Below are 16953 nucleotides of genomic sequence, written 5' to 3'. Positions count from 1 at the left end.
TTTAAGTAAGTAAGTAAGTAAGGAAGGAAGGAAGGAATGAACAAACAGTTGTGAAAATGCAATGGCTCAGCATTTATCTTCACAATATTATAATCATAGAATGTCAATTCCTCCCTGCAGTTCAGTGGTTAACATGAACCCCGGTTACAGTGCCTCTGACAAAAGCGCTGTATTGCTCTATTAACTGCATTTGAGCGAAAAGCATACACATTTCAAATACTTTAATTTCTTACATCATGAAAAATGAAAAAGAAATGTGTCTAATATCAGGAAAAATTGTCGACTTCATCATGTATGTATAATCAATGAGTAAATACCTGAATGTTCCACATTCAGCTGCTCAAATAACTAGATGCAAAAATAAGCAGAACAATAATGTCTGGTCGTCATATTCACCTATTTATTGGAAAGCAAAAGAGGTTCTGTCTATCAGTGATTAATATGTATTGGTGTGGAATCTGCATTAGAGTAAAACAACATTGAAGATGTTAGGTGAAACAAGTAAAAGAGAGTTGTCTTTTACAGGCATAACAGGCTGAACATGGACTCAGAAGGAAGAAAAACATATCATTGCTCTGAAAGCAACAAAGGAATCAGTTTACAGTCTGAAGATATAATCACAAACAAATTAATCTTATGCTCAGTGCACCATAAAATCAAATAAAGTTATTGGCCATGATGACTATTGGTCAATTTTGAAGAGGAAGGGAGAAGCCTCCAAGCCTGAGAACAGAATCCCAACTATCAAAATAGGGAGACACATCGTTATCATGTGTGGGGTTTTTGCTGCAGGAGGAACTGGTGAACATATAACATATATACGGCAGCGAAAGGAGATTTCATTAGGTGGACATATAAAAGCAACATCTCAAGTGGTGAGGCTGCAGCGAGTTAAAGCTAGGACACAGATGGGACTTCTAAATGGACAATGACCCCAAACAACCACCCGAGATTAGTTATGAAACGGGTTAAAGATAAAATCGATGTTTTGAAATGATCATCACAAATCTCTACTATCAATGATACACTAGGTATTATGAGCAAGGTGACCTACACACTATGGTGAGCAGCTTGTGAAAGTTTATCCAAAACAAGTAATACAGTTTAAAATGTTATTCTAACAAATAATCAAACATTGTCAGTTCTAAATTTAAAGTTAAAAAAATTATCTCTGTCTCACTATTTTAGAATTTAGCAAACAAATATTATCTTGTTCATCTATTCCTAACAAGAAATCTTACTTCGTAATTGTCCCTGTCCACAGAAAGAGAACATAGTAAGTTTTTTTAAGTGTATGTAAATATCTTAAAATATATCTGAATATCTTTAAAGTGGAAGGAAACAGTTAACAAGACTAATTGATTTCCAAGATTGTGTTTTACTGTTATCAACAATTGATTGATTGACTAATTGATCTCACAGCAGAGAAATATACTTGTCACATTAGCATATATATATACATTTATATGTATATATGTACATATATACATATAACCATATATGTATATATACATATATACGTATATACATACATATATACGTACAGATATACGTATATATATATATATATATATATATTATTTTTTTTTATTTTCTACTCTTAATCATTTAGGTAGAACATAAAACAGTCACTGTATTGCTTTAAAAGATCAGTTTCTTCAATATTAATTTATTTCATACTAAACTGAAGCTAATACCAAAAATACACTTCAATCTGACCCCTGTATGTCCAGCCAAGTTGCTCTCAGAGCTGAATCTAAGAGTGGGTGAGAGTCCTCGGGGAGCTTTCTGACAGTTTGCATGATATTGCATCAGGGCAGTCCAATCACATTGTTCTATGCTCTAAGAAAGAAAGGGGAAGATGAGGAAAGGAAGAGCAGAGAGCAGTGGTAAAAGGGGAAAGGCAGGAGATATTATTCTGAAAAATAAAGTCTCCTTACATAACAATTTCCTGTTTGATCTGATTCCAAAAATTTAAAAGCACATCCTCACAAAACATCTATCAATGTTACAAAAGGCCGTGGAGAAAAAAAGAAAAAGACAAAAAAAAAAAACTTAGACATCAGACATAGCAATGGATAAGCAAAAGTAAAACAGTACAAAAAGGAGGGGGAGGAAAAAAGTCAGAGACTACAGTGACATAAGATGTCTTGGTTTTCCGACATTCTATCTCCATAATGGTTTCCATGGTAACTGGATATATTCCAGAGCATGGGCGTGTCGTTTGTTCTTAACCGATTAACCTCACCAACATACTCTGAGTATACACATAAAACACTCCCCTGACACTTAAATCAAGTGTTCTTTTATCCACTAGTTTGTTGAATATAACATGTTTCTCATTGTAGAACGAACAACAGCTGAAACATAGCCAACACGGCCTATCACATGTTGAGCAGGAGTAAAACCTTATACTTTTGAAAAAAATAATTCTAAACCAAATGCAAATTAGTTATCTTTTTTCATACATTTTTGGCATACAAAAATACATTGATCTAATTACTCTTTCAAGCCGGTGGTCCAAACTTTAAGATTGCTTAAATCGCTTTTATAGGTAATAGCTACAAGTTCAACACCTTCCAACCAAAAAGTGGCACCCCCGTGTTTGTTTTCCTCTTCAGCTGTGCTGTTTGCCAACCATTTTACAGTTCTGCTCACCAAACCAAACGTTTAACAGTTCAGAAGAAAAGCAGCAACCTCCGCATGGCCTCTGAGCCCCTTTGCTACCTTAGCTGGCCATCAAGACTTCGAAAGGGGGGTGGGGGGGTCAATTTAAGAAATATTAAGCCAGGAAGAAGCATTTTCTCAGAGCCCTCACGGATTAATAACAAGGCTGGGTATGTTTGGTGGGAATCTCACCTCTGAGAGATATGGAGATGAGCCCAAAGCAGAAAGTCTATTGTGTTGCTGAGCCTATAAATGTATTTCCTTTACAAATGAGCTGGCATCTTAAGTGAAATAAACATATTTCCAATGGTAAGATTGTTAGCAAGGTATAATTTTTATTTGAATTTAAACTGTTTGATATTTTTAGAAGAAAAACTGCTTCTCATATCACAGCGTATGCACTGTTACGACAATGATGGCTCTAAAAAATGGATTCAAAAAATACAACCAAGACAAGCTTAAGGAACTAGATTTATGAAGTTAATAGAATTTAATTCAAGTGAATTTTAATGTGGAAACAATTGTAATATGACCAAAGATATGGATAAAAAATTTAAGCCGTTTTGAACCCCAGTGAAAGGATGACCTAAATGCTTTATTTGTACTTATGTAATTGTATTTATGTTTTGCAAACATGTGCACATTTTCTTCATTGTGTGTAGCAATGTATAAACATTACTTTTTCCTTCTTTGTATTTGCAGATTTTGCTGTTTCAAGGGTAAGTCAATCTCCATTACACCTTTTATGATTGGCATGTGCAGCCTGGTTTATAAACAGGCTTGTGTGTGTATTACATAGCGTTTACAATCAAGCTGAGTATCAGTAGTCTGCAAATTCATTATCTATAGTGAAGATTATCAATTTTTTTGCTCAACAGTTTGAGTTATATATGTGAAAAACAAAATGTAAACTTAGTTTAACAGAGATTCATCCACAATTTGTTTCCCGCAACTTGGTCATTAAGGAAGATAAAAGATAACAGAACAAATAAAAATTTTTCAGGCAATTCATTGCCTTACCCCTCTAACAAAAATGTGGTCATTGGACATTGGACATCATTTGGACATAACTCCCAACAACACTTTGCAACTAATTATAGGTTTTTTCTAGTATAGCTTTTCTAGACCAGTCATTTTCAAACTCAAACCAGGGCACCCATGTCCTGCATGTTTTAGATACGTCTTTGCTCTAGTAAACCTCTGACTAGTGACTGCATTTCCTCCTTTCCACTTTAGCAGGTACCAAGGGTGAATCTGCATAATTGACGCCCATTTAATGCAATATAAGGCTACAATAGTGGGAAAAATTTGGGTTCCCACTCTAGTCAAATGGTTAATTTATAGAAATGGCATTGAAGACGAATAAGGAAAATTTAACAGGTTCAACGATCAAGGATCTGATGGGTAAGAACTGAGCAGCAGAATAAAAGGACCATTTAAAGCAAAAGAGAGGGATTACATTTGAAGAGCTCTGAATAATGTGGTTGAGGCTTTACAGAATTTGAAATAAAATTAAGAAAACAAAAACAATTAAAAAAAAGTTATTTGTTCCAAAAACTTTTGATAGAGGCTACAGCTGCATCTGATGATGTAAATACTTAACATTATTTCACCATCAACCAACAACACAAAACATTCTGCAAAATCTCTTTTTAATACAGAAACACATGTACTGTATACTGTATCTCCAGACCAAGTCTGTCATCCTTTCATCTCTCTCATTCAACACATAACAAAAAGTTTAACGGCAAAACTCTAATTTGATTAAGTAAAACAGACCAAATCCCAAACATTCCACATTATATGTAATAGCAAAGCCAAGAAGCTGTGTTAGAGGGAAATAAAATGTTACCCTGTTGATGAACTTTCTATCCATTTTCTTTTCCAGATGTTATCTTAATAGTAGATTTATCTCTTATCATTCTTCCTTTTGACAGAGTGATAAAAAGTAAAACCAGTGTCCCTGGATACCGACATGCCAACTACACGTGTAGTGAACGATAGTTCTGTCATCAGCAAATAGAAAAGTATTTCATAATTGCAGAGTTGCATAATCTATCATGTTTAGTTTGCAGTAAGAGAAATGTATTCATTTTTGGATAACAGCTAACTGATCGTGATTGACTCCTATGTCAGGTCTGGATCTCTTTAGGAGAAAACAACATTTTCTTCTAAATCACAAGTACGAACAATTTAAGGAGGAATTTGTTCTAACGAAAGGTTCTAGCTTGAGGCCCGTTGTGTCATCAAGGACTTGTTGCTGTGATTTGCAGCCCATATATTGAACACTTAGAAGTAGTTTTTAATCAACTTTATTTGCACAGAGAACTTTCCAGTGTTTTTTTTTTTTTTTTACTTTTCTTTTCTATTTTCCACTGTAGCTGGCAATGCTTGCAGTGTCATCAGTTTTATAGCTGCCACAGATCCAACCGCCCAATGAATTTTGTGGCAAAAACAAATGGTTTTAATCAGGCCTCTCTCTGCCAGCATTCCAACAGTTTGTAAGCTGCCTTTCTTTAGAAAAGAAAACTTTAAATTTATTTTATGTAAAAGTAAAGAATTTATACAATACAGCAAAAAAGAAAAAAAAAATCATATCAGAATGTTATTTCTTTTTCTCTGCTCAGACTATAGATATATTTCTAAGGGTCATCCTGTATATTAAAAAAAAACTGTAAGAAGATGGTCACAGGAAGCTGAAGAAGCCCTGCAAGGTTTTTAGGTTTCTCACTGGGATGCACTTTGTCAGCATCATGGAGATCAATGCAGTTACTGCGTGTACAGTATGAATGAATACATAAAATTCTGTTTTGATAAAGCCCACCCCACCAGAGCAGTCAAATTCCTTCACAATTATAAACCCTTGATCACCACAAATCTGAAGGAACTTCTTAACAAGATTAAAAGAACCACTGGGAAGAGAGGGTATTATTGAGGAGTATTAAGCTACTTAAGGCCAAGAAAAGAGAAAACAAGAAGACATACATAGAGAGGTTGGAAACTAAGCCCCAGAAGAAGAGTACCAGAGATATGTGGTTAGGGATGATGAAGATTATAGGTTACAGGCATAATAGGATCAGAAAGGACAGTCAGGACAGGAAGCATGAATTGAAAACATTCTTCAATATTCAGGAACAAGCTCAGCATCCTTCTCTCCTGGCCATAGTCAATCACAAACCCTACCCTCCTGTGATCCATATCTTCTCCTTCAAACCTTACATTTTTCATTTTCCCTCTCTGCGACAGTTCCTTCTGCTTCTTCATGTTTTTTCTCTGGCGCAACAGAAGATGGCGTTGCTCCCTCTACCTTTCACGCGTCTTTCTCCAAAAGTCATGTGTAGAGATAACTGAAGGGACTGAAAAATAATAGGTGACCAGGTCCAGATAGGGACATCCCTAGAACCCTGAGGGCCTGTGCAGAGCAGCTCTGTAGGATTCTACAAATCCTAATTTTAAACCTTAGCCTAACCTAGGAGAAGTTTCCAGTGATGTAGAAGACCTCCTGCCTTGTTTTGGTACCAAAGAATACTCAGCTACCAGTCCTCTATGAATGAGACCTGTTGTCCTGACATCATGAAGGTCCTAGAGACACTTCTGTTGGTTCACCTTGCTAATCACTGCCGAATTGTTGTTGAAGATGCCATCATACATCTATACTTAATCATACCCACGGTCATTTCTAAAAGGCAGACAGCAGTTAGGATTGTGTTCATTGGTTTCTCTAGTGGTTAACACAATTTACCCTGACTCACTTTATCAGAAAATCTTGGATCAAAGACTATCTGAACAACAGACCACAGTTTGTAAGCCTTAAGGGTCAACTGTCTAATCAATTAGTCAGCAGTATGGGAGGAGAACAGGACATGGAACTCTCACCCTTCCTTTTTCATCTGTACACGTCTAACTTTCAGTAAAAGACAGACTGCAGGAATAGTGAGATTACTGTGCAGTCATTGGGTGCAACAGTGATAGATTAGAAGCTTAGTACAGGGAGCAGGAGCACCACATTGTGGTACGGTGTGGAAACAATCCTCTGAGAATGTGAACAAAACAAGGGAGATGACTGGAGATTTCAGAAAAAACAGGAACGTGTTGAATCCCATCAACATCATGGGAGCAGTGTAGGAGTATATCAAGGTGTTCACCTGAAGACCATTTCAAGAAGGAGGTTTATTGAAAATGTAAAGTTTATTAACTGAGAAATCAGATTAACTTTTTTTCTGTTACCATAGTAACATTCTCAATGGAGCTAACCTAGTCAGGAGCAGGTTTTCATCAGTAAACTCAGTGTCCTCTATATCCTCCTTCCTAAAAGCCAATTACGTTGTTTTATTTACTTTTTATTTAATCAGGACAGTTTTGTCATAGTTTTGTGCGAACAATAAAAATCTTTCTCTAGATCCATTAACCACATTAGGTGTTAAAAACACACACTTTAGTAAAAGATCCAATTAAAGAATGATTGGCATTAATTCACAGAAAATGTCAGTGTTTATAGGGAGAGGGTCCTCAGTCTGCATATACTGTACAGTCGATGTTTTGATTTGTATAACTGTGTTATCTTTATTAGCTCTACCGTTTCACATCAAAATCCATCACATACAATCCAAAACCTTCTCCTTCCTGACATTTGCAGCATTATACAGACTTCTTTAACAGGTATTTAATAGAACTGGATATTGGTGATAACAACTGCACAGTCAGACACTACTTAGTATTTACTGTTTAATTTAAGACTGAATCAATATGAGGAGGAACCCCATGAGATAATGCACAGGTCCTACCTGCTGATAGGTGATTGCACCTAAATAGAACACACCAATACAATACCATTCATGCTACAGCTTATTTTTATTATTGTTATTGATTGAATACTACATTCTATGGCAGGCCGTTCTGATATTTGTTCATCTGAATATGGATTTCTGTTAACAAAAATTCCCTTTTCCTTGTCAATTTGAACATTTAAAACAGTCACATTCTTCATATCTGAAATAAATATAATAGATGTCTAAAAATGAATATCAACTATCCATTTGCCTCTTGTTACTGGTCAGAATTTGCATTATTTTGAGTAAAAGAAATGTCTTTCAGATATCAATAAATACATCTCCAATCAAGATGAAAAAGGTCAAATCACTCACTTAAAACGTGAAAATTTCATTCATACTATGACACTACTAGCATGAATCACTAGTACATACGACATACTATTACAAGAGATAATTTCAGCTATCAACTTATACAATAGCTCTTTGGGGGGAAAAAAGTGATAAGTTAGAGCTTTTAATTTTCCATTTGGATTAATTAATATTTTGAATTTAATTGTTAAACATTTATTAATTTAAGTTCGGTTTGTGGAGAAAGGTAATATTTAAAACATACAGGACAATCGGTCCTGAGGGCTGTGTAGGAAAACTACTGCTCAAAAACAATTTTAAACCATCATGTTTTGGTCTAGCATGGGGTGTTCACCTAGAGGTACCTGCAAAAACCATTTCAGGATGGCACCTAGGGTTCCTACTTATTACATGACAGAACCACCTCATCTGACTCATTGAAATATGGAGAAGCAACGTCTTTTTTCATAGATTTTAAATTATTTATTTATCTTCCCCTGGATGACAGAGTTCTTCAACTTTTTTATAAGGGAAAGCCCAGCCACCACATGGAACTACTATATTTAACATGACAAATGATTCCCTGTCTTCTATACTAAAAGATGCTCAAGTTTTACTATAGATAAAGGCAGAAGCAGTTGACATCTCCAATGTGATCCTACCATAGTTTCTGAATAAAAAAAAACAACCATAAACTTAAAGTTCTCCAACTGATTACTTAACACTTTTATTTTTAACAGCCCTTTATTTCGATCTCAACATTAGGGTGATGAGTAAAGCACTGACATTAAAAACCACTTGACACAGTCATTACCGCACAATGCATCTTTGCCTAAATGCTTATCATATGGAAAAGAATAAACAGATTATGAAATAGCTAATGACTGTAAAAAATAGTTTAAGTTTGTACTTACTAGCTTCTTTTAGCAGCTAGTTATGCTGCATTGCTGATTGGTACGCATATGCCTTATCATGATTTTAAGAGAGACAGACAATTAAAATTACCTTTTGTAAATGGTCAACTTTTATGTTTTGTTTTCATTAACAAGAATTTCCTCTCTTTGTTTTCCCATCAGATTGAGGTACGAGACAGAAGAGAGCCACGGTATGGAGTGCAACGTCTACACTGAGACACAAAGGCCCTGAACAGCCTCTGTTTAAGTCTTTCTCTTCTCTTTCTCTCCACTCTCTAATACTCTCCTTTCCTATCCAATGATCAGGATATCACCCAATCTCAATGCAGACACCAAGTGTACAGGATTGTGTAAGATAAAAAAAACAAAAACAAAAAAAACAACTGCAACAAACACATGGGGATAAACTATATTTTGAAAAAAAAATACAAGGTTGTACAGTGCATTTAACACTCAACTTTCTCAAACAAATACCTTTATGATAAAAAAAAAATATTTACTGTATTTAAAGTCTTGATTTTGTTTGAGAACTCCAATCCTTAAGATGAAGAACCATATTGTCCGTTTTACAGTTCTTTCTTTAAAGTGTCGCTTTTTACTTTAGTTTGTGTGATGTGAAAATTCATAGCATCAAACTAGTTGTACTCCTTGCAGAGTTACAGATTGAAGACTCGCAATATAGCTGGACGTCCATTATTACACATTTAAAAGACACTACAGGGACTTGTATGGCTCTTCATCTAAGGACTTTTAAATGTGGTGAATTTAAAAGGAGTACCCATTGCAGCTTTACAGAATTTAACATCTCTGGGAGATTCTCTACTGTACATACTAAACAATGTAAATAACATAACTGCTGACGCGAACAGCCGACAACAAAACCTCATCTGACTCTGATGCATTCGAGTATAGTCTTTCTACCCTTGGTTTCAGTGTTTCTTGTGCTGGAAGAGCAGCTGAATACACACAGATTTGTTGTGCTCCTATGATTCCTGACTAATGATGCAGAGGGATCACACAGATAGGATTAACACAGAAATCGTAGCTGGAAGATCGTCAGAGAAGCAGAGCACCGTGACGTAGAATAATTGTGTTTGATCATTTTTTTTTGTTATTTTGAAAAAGAAAAATAGACACTTCTCCTTTAACAATACGGCCTCAAAAGAAGCTGCTTATTGTAGATTTTCACCCTACTTCATGTTGTAGATTTTAAAATGGAAATTAGCCACAGCTCTGATGTTAATTTTTTTTTTTTTTTCTATTTCACTCATTTATGCCCTATCACTACCCCTCTCCTCAGTGTGCAGTTTACTCCAGTTTATGGTTCCAGCATTCAGTTACCAGTTTACGCTACAGATGTCTTAAGATTGTGTGAACATGACTGCTAGAGTTTGCCCCAAGTGCTGCATTGTCTTAAGCTGATGTCAGTTATATGCCTCTTCGAAAAACAGTTTTTGTTAGTCACAGAAATCACAGGTCGGACAAGCAACTCTTAGAAATACAACAATGTTTGAGGTACTACAGTGCATAGACAAAAGTAATTTGGCAATAAATGAAAGGGGAGATATTTCATGAATTGTCTTAAATACAATAATTTTTATACTTTTGCAGTGTAGTTATTAACAAGGAAATGAAAATGTGAAAGAATAAATGTACTGAACTTGAAAATGAATCCTAAAAGCGGCTTGACGTTTCTAAAGTATGAAATACTTCATAATTAATTAGTAAAGTAGGTAAGAACATTTGTTTTAGGTTGATTTTTTTATTGTAACAATACTTTGAAGTAATAGATATTCCCTAAATTTCTCTTTTTTAATTGTGCCTCATTGGTAAACAGATGCTTTTTAGGGGTGAGCATTAGAGTTTAATGTTTGGGTATGAAAAGCCAGCCAAATCTTTAGCTCATATTGCCAGTGACTCCAGTTTTGTGTCTTTCTTGTATTTCAAACATTTAATTTTCAAGAAACAATACATGCTGGTAATTTACTAATTTATTAAATGATCAAACTGGGACCTCAGTGGACCCTACAGTAGCCCTAGAACTACAACCACATACAGCAATTACAGCCTGGTAAGTTATTGCTAATGCTGAGCTCCCGCTTGGTGAACCACTGCTGTAGAAAGGTATCCCATTCCTCAACTAGCAGCCAGTATGGTTGAAATGTTCTGGTCACTTTGGCGTTAGCGGCAAGCCCAGTCTGAATCCAAAAAGTCTTAAGTATAGTTGATGTAAGGATGTAAGCATTTACAAAGAGGATAAAACTAACTTCCTAAAATTGTTCATTAGTGGTAAATTAAACTTTGAGTTCTCTTTGCACTGAGATTGCCTTTAGTGATGACTAAAAACCTTGTTTAAGCAATGACAGACACGGTGTTCCACACCATAACACTGCCTCCAATAAACTTGTTTAATATTGGCTGAGGGAATAAAGAACTTTCTTTTCTCTACCTCATATTCAACTCTAATACTTAACCCCTGGTGACGATGTTTTGCGTGTATAGCAACATTAACGGGTGATACGCAGCCTTTAATTGATATAAGATCTGATACCAGAAAGCATTGCTGCACACAAAAATAAATGTAAACAGAGATTTAATTACTCTTTGTATCAAGTTTAGTTTCATCACAAGCCGTTGACAGATGTTGTATCATAGTGTGCTAGCTAAAAAATAGAGAAATCATTTTGACTAATGGAGTTTTTGTAGCTAGCCACAGGGTAAGCTACTGCTAATTTTAGCAGTTTAAGGCAACTTAACCAAATATAGTTTTTTTAATGTGGGCAATGGAAGCTGTTAGTGTGGAAATCAGACACGCCTCTTTCAAAAGCCACCTGTTATTGTTTTTTTTCCCCCAGCAATTGTTGTGTGATTCTGCTTAAGTTTCATTGGAAGAAGCTGTCAGATGTGTAAATCTGGCCCATTAAGTCTTTCCAAAGGGGCACAAATCTTCTTTACTTTACAACATGTCATCTCTCAAAATCAAAAGGTATGGTTCTTCTGCAATGACAGCTCTCATAGGTTTCAGAAATGATTGGAAGAATTTTGATATCTCCATTAGTCGATTAAGTACCTTTAGCAGAGTAAGATGTTCCTTGGCTGAGCAGCCGAACAGCAGCCATATACACAACGCATTTAATTAATATCTACTGACAAAGCACTGTATCTAATGAATATAAGGATTTTTTGTAATATTCATTTATTTATAAATGAGGCCTAAGTGGGTACACCCATCTAAATACCTATAAGCCCTCCACTGCTAAAAAGCATTGACATCTTTATAACCACTCTGATATGACATCTGTCTACAAAAGGTACCAAAACTCATCGGTTATAATAAGTTTACAGATCATCACAAATCTAAAATAGTGATTAAACGTTTCTGCTTTTCATCAAGTTCCTTTACGTCATCTTCATTTAGGAACACCACTGAGATATAAATTGATGAATACAAAAAACTATTTTCAGTCGTCTATTTTTAAATATTTCGCCCCAGGCATAATCATTTTACATACCACTCTTTTTTTTCTTGAGGTCTAACAATATAAAGAAAGATAACCTATTATGAATCATGGTTAGTTTCATGGCAAGCATGGCAAGTGCTGATGGAAAAAACAGAACATTAAAAGCTAACTATGTTTTGTTAACAAGTTCAAACATGTTACTAAGTAAGATGGGATAGTTAAAACTGAAAGCTACCATAATACAGCAGAACTGTGCAGGAAGATGCTAATCAGAATAAAAAGATTTTAACTTTGCAGAAAGTGTCAGTTACACCCGACTTTAGAAGTAAAGAAAAAATATTCAAGAATTCTGAATAAATTCAATTCAATTCAATTCAATTCAGTTTATTTATATAGCGCCAAATTCACAACACATGTCATCTCAAGGCACTTTACAGTTCAACCAGATCATACAGTCAAATTGATACAAAGTTTTCTATCTAAGGAAAACCAGTTGATTGCATTGACTCAAATACAATCCCCCACACTAAGCATGCTTGTAGCGACAGTGGAGAGGAAAAACTCCCTTTTAACAGGAAGAAACCTCCAGCAGAACCAGGCTCAGTGTGAGCGGCCATCTGCCGAGGCCGACTGGGGTTCAAGGAGACAGAAGCAGAGATACAAAAAGCAGCTGTAAAAGGCGACCCCGTCCAGGAAACACACAGCCAGGCAGACGAGCTCCAAGGCAGCTCCCATGCCAGAGGACGAAGAGAGCACATCCACTCAGTCACGGTCAGAGAAACAGGACCACACTGGAAAACAGGACGATCTCCAAAATCTATAAACAAGGGTGTTGATAGAAGCAGCACAGCTGATGTTTCTTTCCAGGATGACGTCACAGCCAAACAGGAACAGACGAGGCTAAGCTATGCTAGTTGAATACTAATTAGCTTCTTCATATCTATGTATTGGATGGTTATTAAGAGCCCAGCTTAAAAGAAAATCCTTGATTTTTTTTTTGTCTTTGGTTATATATTTAGTTGTGAACTAGAGTTTGTAAAATAATTTATCTTTGTGAGAAAACATGATGTTGATCCCTTCAAAAAAAAGGAAGGATGATTTGTAAAAGCGATTTGACTTATTTCAACTTTAAAAACGTCAGAAACATAGCAGAGAAACATCTGTTTACGTTTTGGTGTAAATTGAGTAAGAGATTCTCATGGTATATTAACCTTGAGGGGGGAAAAAAAATCATGGAATAGTATTTACACAAAAATGGAAAACCAAAACTGTTTTATTAAAAAACAGAAAAGCAACAGTTTTTCCTCTGGCTCTTTAAAAAAATAAAAACAATGATAATCAACAAGATAACTATAGATTTTTTTTTAGGTTATTTTGACTGTGAAGCATACGTAGGATAACATTTCAAAAAGTGCATTTGTAATTTCTTTTTATTTCTGCTTTTTATAAAATAATAGAAACAACAAGCTCAGTCATAGCTGGATAATCAGATGAAACTGATGCTAAACAGGTATTCTGCTGAAAGTCAGCTGACTAAAGTTGACTTAATAAGACTGATGTGTTGAATTCCTTTAGTTTCACCCTGTTTGTCTTTAAAAAGTTTTTTAAAAAGAGGTGTAGTCACCTTTTTACAACTTACCTGCAGTAAGAGTTGCTGCAGTATTCCATACTCCTTATAACCAGAGAAAAGTCTTTAGCTCTGACATTTTCTCAGCCTTAAAGTATAGGAGAGGTATAATGACACCTTAAGTAGTTTGGTTCTTTAGACTGGCCCATATCTAGACACATACTAATTATCTAACTGTTTCTTATTTAGTGAAGTCTTTATAGCTTGTTGGCCTCAAATTCCCCAAAGACATGCAGACCAAACACTGTCCGCTGTGATAACTGCAAGAGATTTCCTGCATTATCCATGTAGCTGTGACATTAAACTCATTATGGCTTGCTGGTTAATTTTGATGCTTCTAAATCTATGTTTAAACATAAAAAGTTGAAAGACCTAGGCTGTTACTGGTTTATCAGTTTACAAAAGAACCAACAAATACTGTAGTTTATTATTTTTTGTTAAATGATTATTATTTGTCTCAATTTAAACCAAAAACTATCCTCAGATTTATTTTTACTAAAGAGCATTGTGTTGTTATGCCTTTTATACAGGTTGGCCCAATTTTGGCTTCCTTAGGCTTCAGCTGTATCACATTTCTCCACCAGCGTGTGATTGCTGTGGTTACAGTGACAAGCGGGATTCTGCTATGACAAAGTAGTTGCACAATATGACAAAGCAGTCTGCTGTAATCCAAGGCACCGTGAGGGTTTTTATTCCTCTCAGAGCAGCCCTTCAGGCTGACATAATGTAACTTAAACTCCCAAAGCTTGACTTAAGTCATGACAGGAATAAAATTAGCTGTGAGCATAGATAATTGTTTTACAGAACATGGAAAACTTGCTGTGTGCAAGCAAAGGAAAGGTACAGTCATACCATAAATCCACCTTGAGGAGATTAATTGATTTCACTATTTATTGTCAACATCATTGTTTGCACTTTTGGCCAAATCACAAAAAGAATTACATGAAGTACCCTATTACTGTGTTATAACTCACTGTAACGCATGTCATAAGCTGTTAGGGCTGCACTCCGTATGGGATAGTATTCTTAAGAATGGCGTGCATGAGTAGTCAATGTCTTTCTGGCAGCAGAGCGTTGTTGGAACAATTCATGATTTGAGAATCATTCTAGGTTTCCCTAGAAGGCAACATCCTTGTCATCAGTATAATTTCTTTATATTTGCGGTATCAGCTCAAAAGTTTTGCTTCGTTACTTTCAATGTAGTATTTTAACTCTTTAAAGTAATAAGAAAGCATTTCTTTTGTAAAATCACTGTATAATTAAATGGTCATGGCCATGATGATGAAATTATTAAAAGGTAGCAAAGATGTTTATTATATGCGCTTAAGTGTGTTTATCAGTGTCTAACAAATCACTTAAAATTTTGGAGTTAAATTATGCGGCTCAACTAGCTAGCCGAGCATCGGATTAGCAGTGTACCTCGTTAGCCAAGTTAAATTCCTAGAAATTAAATAAAATGTGGGGGTTAATTACCTACTAAAACTCCCATTCTTGAATATTATCCTGATCTCAATTTATTTCTTTGATTCTGATTGATCTGGCCACTGCTTACTCCAGTTAAGACATCTAAAAAGTGTAATGTTATTATTTGATACACTGTGGAAAGGTCAAAAACTCAATTTTAAATAAGCAGATAGCAGATTTTCTCTCTCATTTAGACTTTTAATCAGCCTTTAAATATGGCTAATTGAGAACAGAAACACAATATGCCTACCAACTGAACCATTGAGAACCTGTGCATTCCTTTACTATATACATAGATTGAGCAGATAGCTAGATGTACATTGTAATTTTAGAATGGTAGCTAGCTTATTCTCAGGAAGCTGTGTACTAAATACTGTATTAAAGGCTCATTACGGAAAATTACAAATACAAAATTCAAATAAATGAGTGGAACATCTTGTTGAGGTCTTTATTTCAACAATTTGTTGCTCTGCAGTGGCTCTTTTGATAAACTGTACAATAGAATTGCACTGATGTTATTTTCCCATTTGGGCCTTTAAGACAATATGACAACAGCCCTTATGCTGAATCTAATGATGCTGTCTATGGAGGCTCTGCACAGACCCCTGGCCTATGTCTCCCCACTGTCATAGTGTATGTGCTGGGTCTTCATTCAAGATATTTTTTTGTTTTTGATTCACCTGGAAGTATCTGCGCAAACTTAAACAATAAATCAATAAATGAAAAAAGATCTGCAGCAGAACTAAACTATTTGGTAGAGAAACATACACATATTTGCTTTAAATGTTTGTGTAATTATTTGAGTAGGATTAAAATACTGTTCCTTACCAAGGGCTGCATTAGGCAGTCTGTGATGTTTTTCACACACTGTAGCGTGCATCTGTTGTTTGTTTTTTCACAGGCCCAGGACGTATTTCCCAACATATGAATGCCTAGAATATAAAGAAAACATAGCCCTGAGGTCTAAACGGTCGTGTGAGGCTTCCAAGAATCAGTACCTGTACGATCATTGTTCTGCTCTCCTTACTGGGTACTTTTTTCCTGAGGACTTGACAATGAACTTATGGAGAAAAAAAAAAAAAAACCTTAAAAAGGAACTGACAATACCTTAACCCTGATGAGCACATATTTGTACCACTCCAGGTGCCTCTAAGAACTCTTGAATTAATTCTGATGTGGTGCAGAACCAGCAAAACAAGTAGTGAAACAGTAGTTTTTTTTCTACTAAAGACTACTCACTCAGACTGAGCTCTGAAGCTAGATGGATTAGTTGTAGGTTTGAGGTCAATTCAGTTTCAAACCATGAATTTAAGACAAAATACTATTAGTTACCTTACTTTGTGATGACATTTTGATAGATACAACCGAGTGTTATCTTTATTTGAACTTTATTTCTAATTGACAATTGGACTCCAAAACTGAATTCACCTCAGTCTAGCAGAAAAAAACTGAAACAGTGTGAAGAGTCAGTGAGAAGTAATTTCCAATTTCTAGCTGCAAACAAAATGTTTGTGGATTATGTAAATGTCATGGACATGTCAATGATTTGTCATCTTTTTATCATGCAATATCATATATAAAGAAGTATTGTGTTGGGCGGGACAGAAAGGAAACAAAAAGAAAAAAAAAAGAATAATGTTCAGTGATTATGTTATTCTAGTTGACTTTCTGTTAACTCCTGAGATGCAGATGTTACCAAA

At 35.3% G+C, this 16953-nt stretch overlaps 1 protein-coding gene across 1 annotated transcript in view; it reads left to right on the top strand.

Moving 5' to 3' along the window:
• lhfpl4a (LHFPL tetraspan subfamily member 4a) overlaps positions 1–9127 on the top strand; it is a 38787-nt gene extending 29660 nt beyond the window's left edge. Inside the window, exons 3-4 of the mRNA XM_038270496.1 lie at positions 3370–3386; positions 8864–9127. Coding sequence (XP_038126424.1) covers positions 3370–3386; positions 8864–8917 — 71 coding nt within the window. The 3' untranslated portion in view covers positions 8918–9127. The remainder of the gene's footprint in view (positions 1–3369; positions 3387–8863) is intronic.
• Positions 9128–16953: the final 7826 nt, after the last annotated feature.

The sequence above is a fragment of the Cyprinodon tularosa genome, unplaced genomic scaffold (assembly GCF_016077235.1).
Source record: "Cyprinodon tularosa strain WSP-4 unplaced genomic scaffold, ASM1607723v1 ctg762, whole genome shotgun sequence".
Lineage (NCBI taxonomy): Eukaryota > Metazoa > Chordata > Actinopteri > Cyprinodontiformes > Cyprinodontidae > Cyprinodon > Cyprinodon tularosa.
The sequence above is the reverse complement of the archived record's forward strand: the minus strand, read 5'-3'. Positions and strand labels throughout refer to the sequence as shown.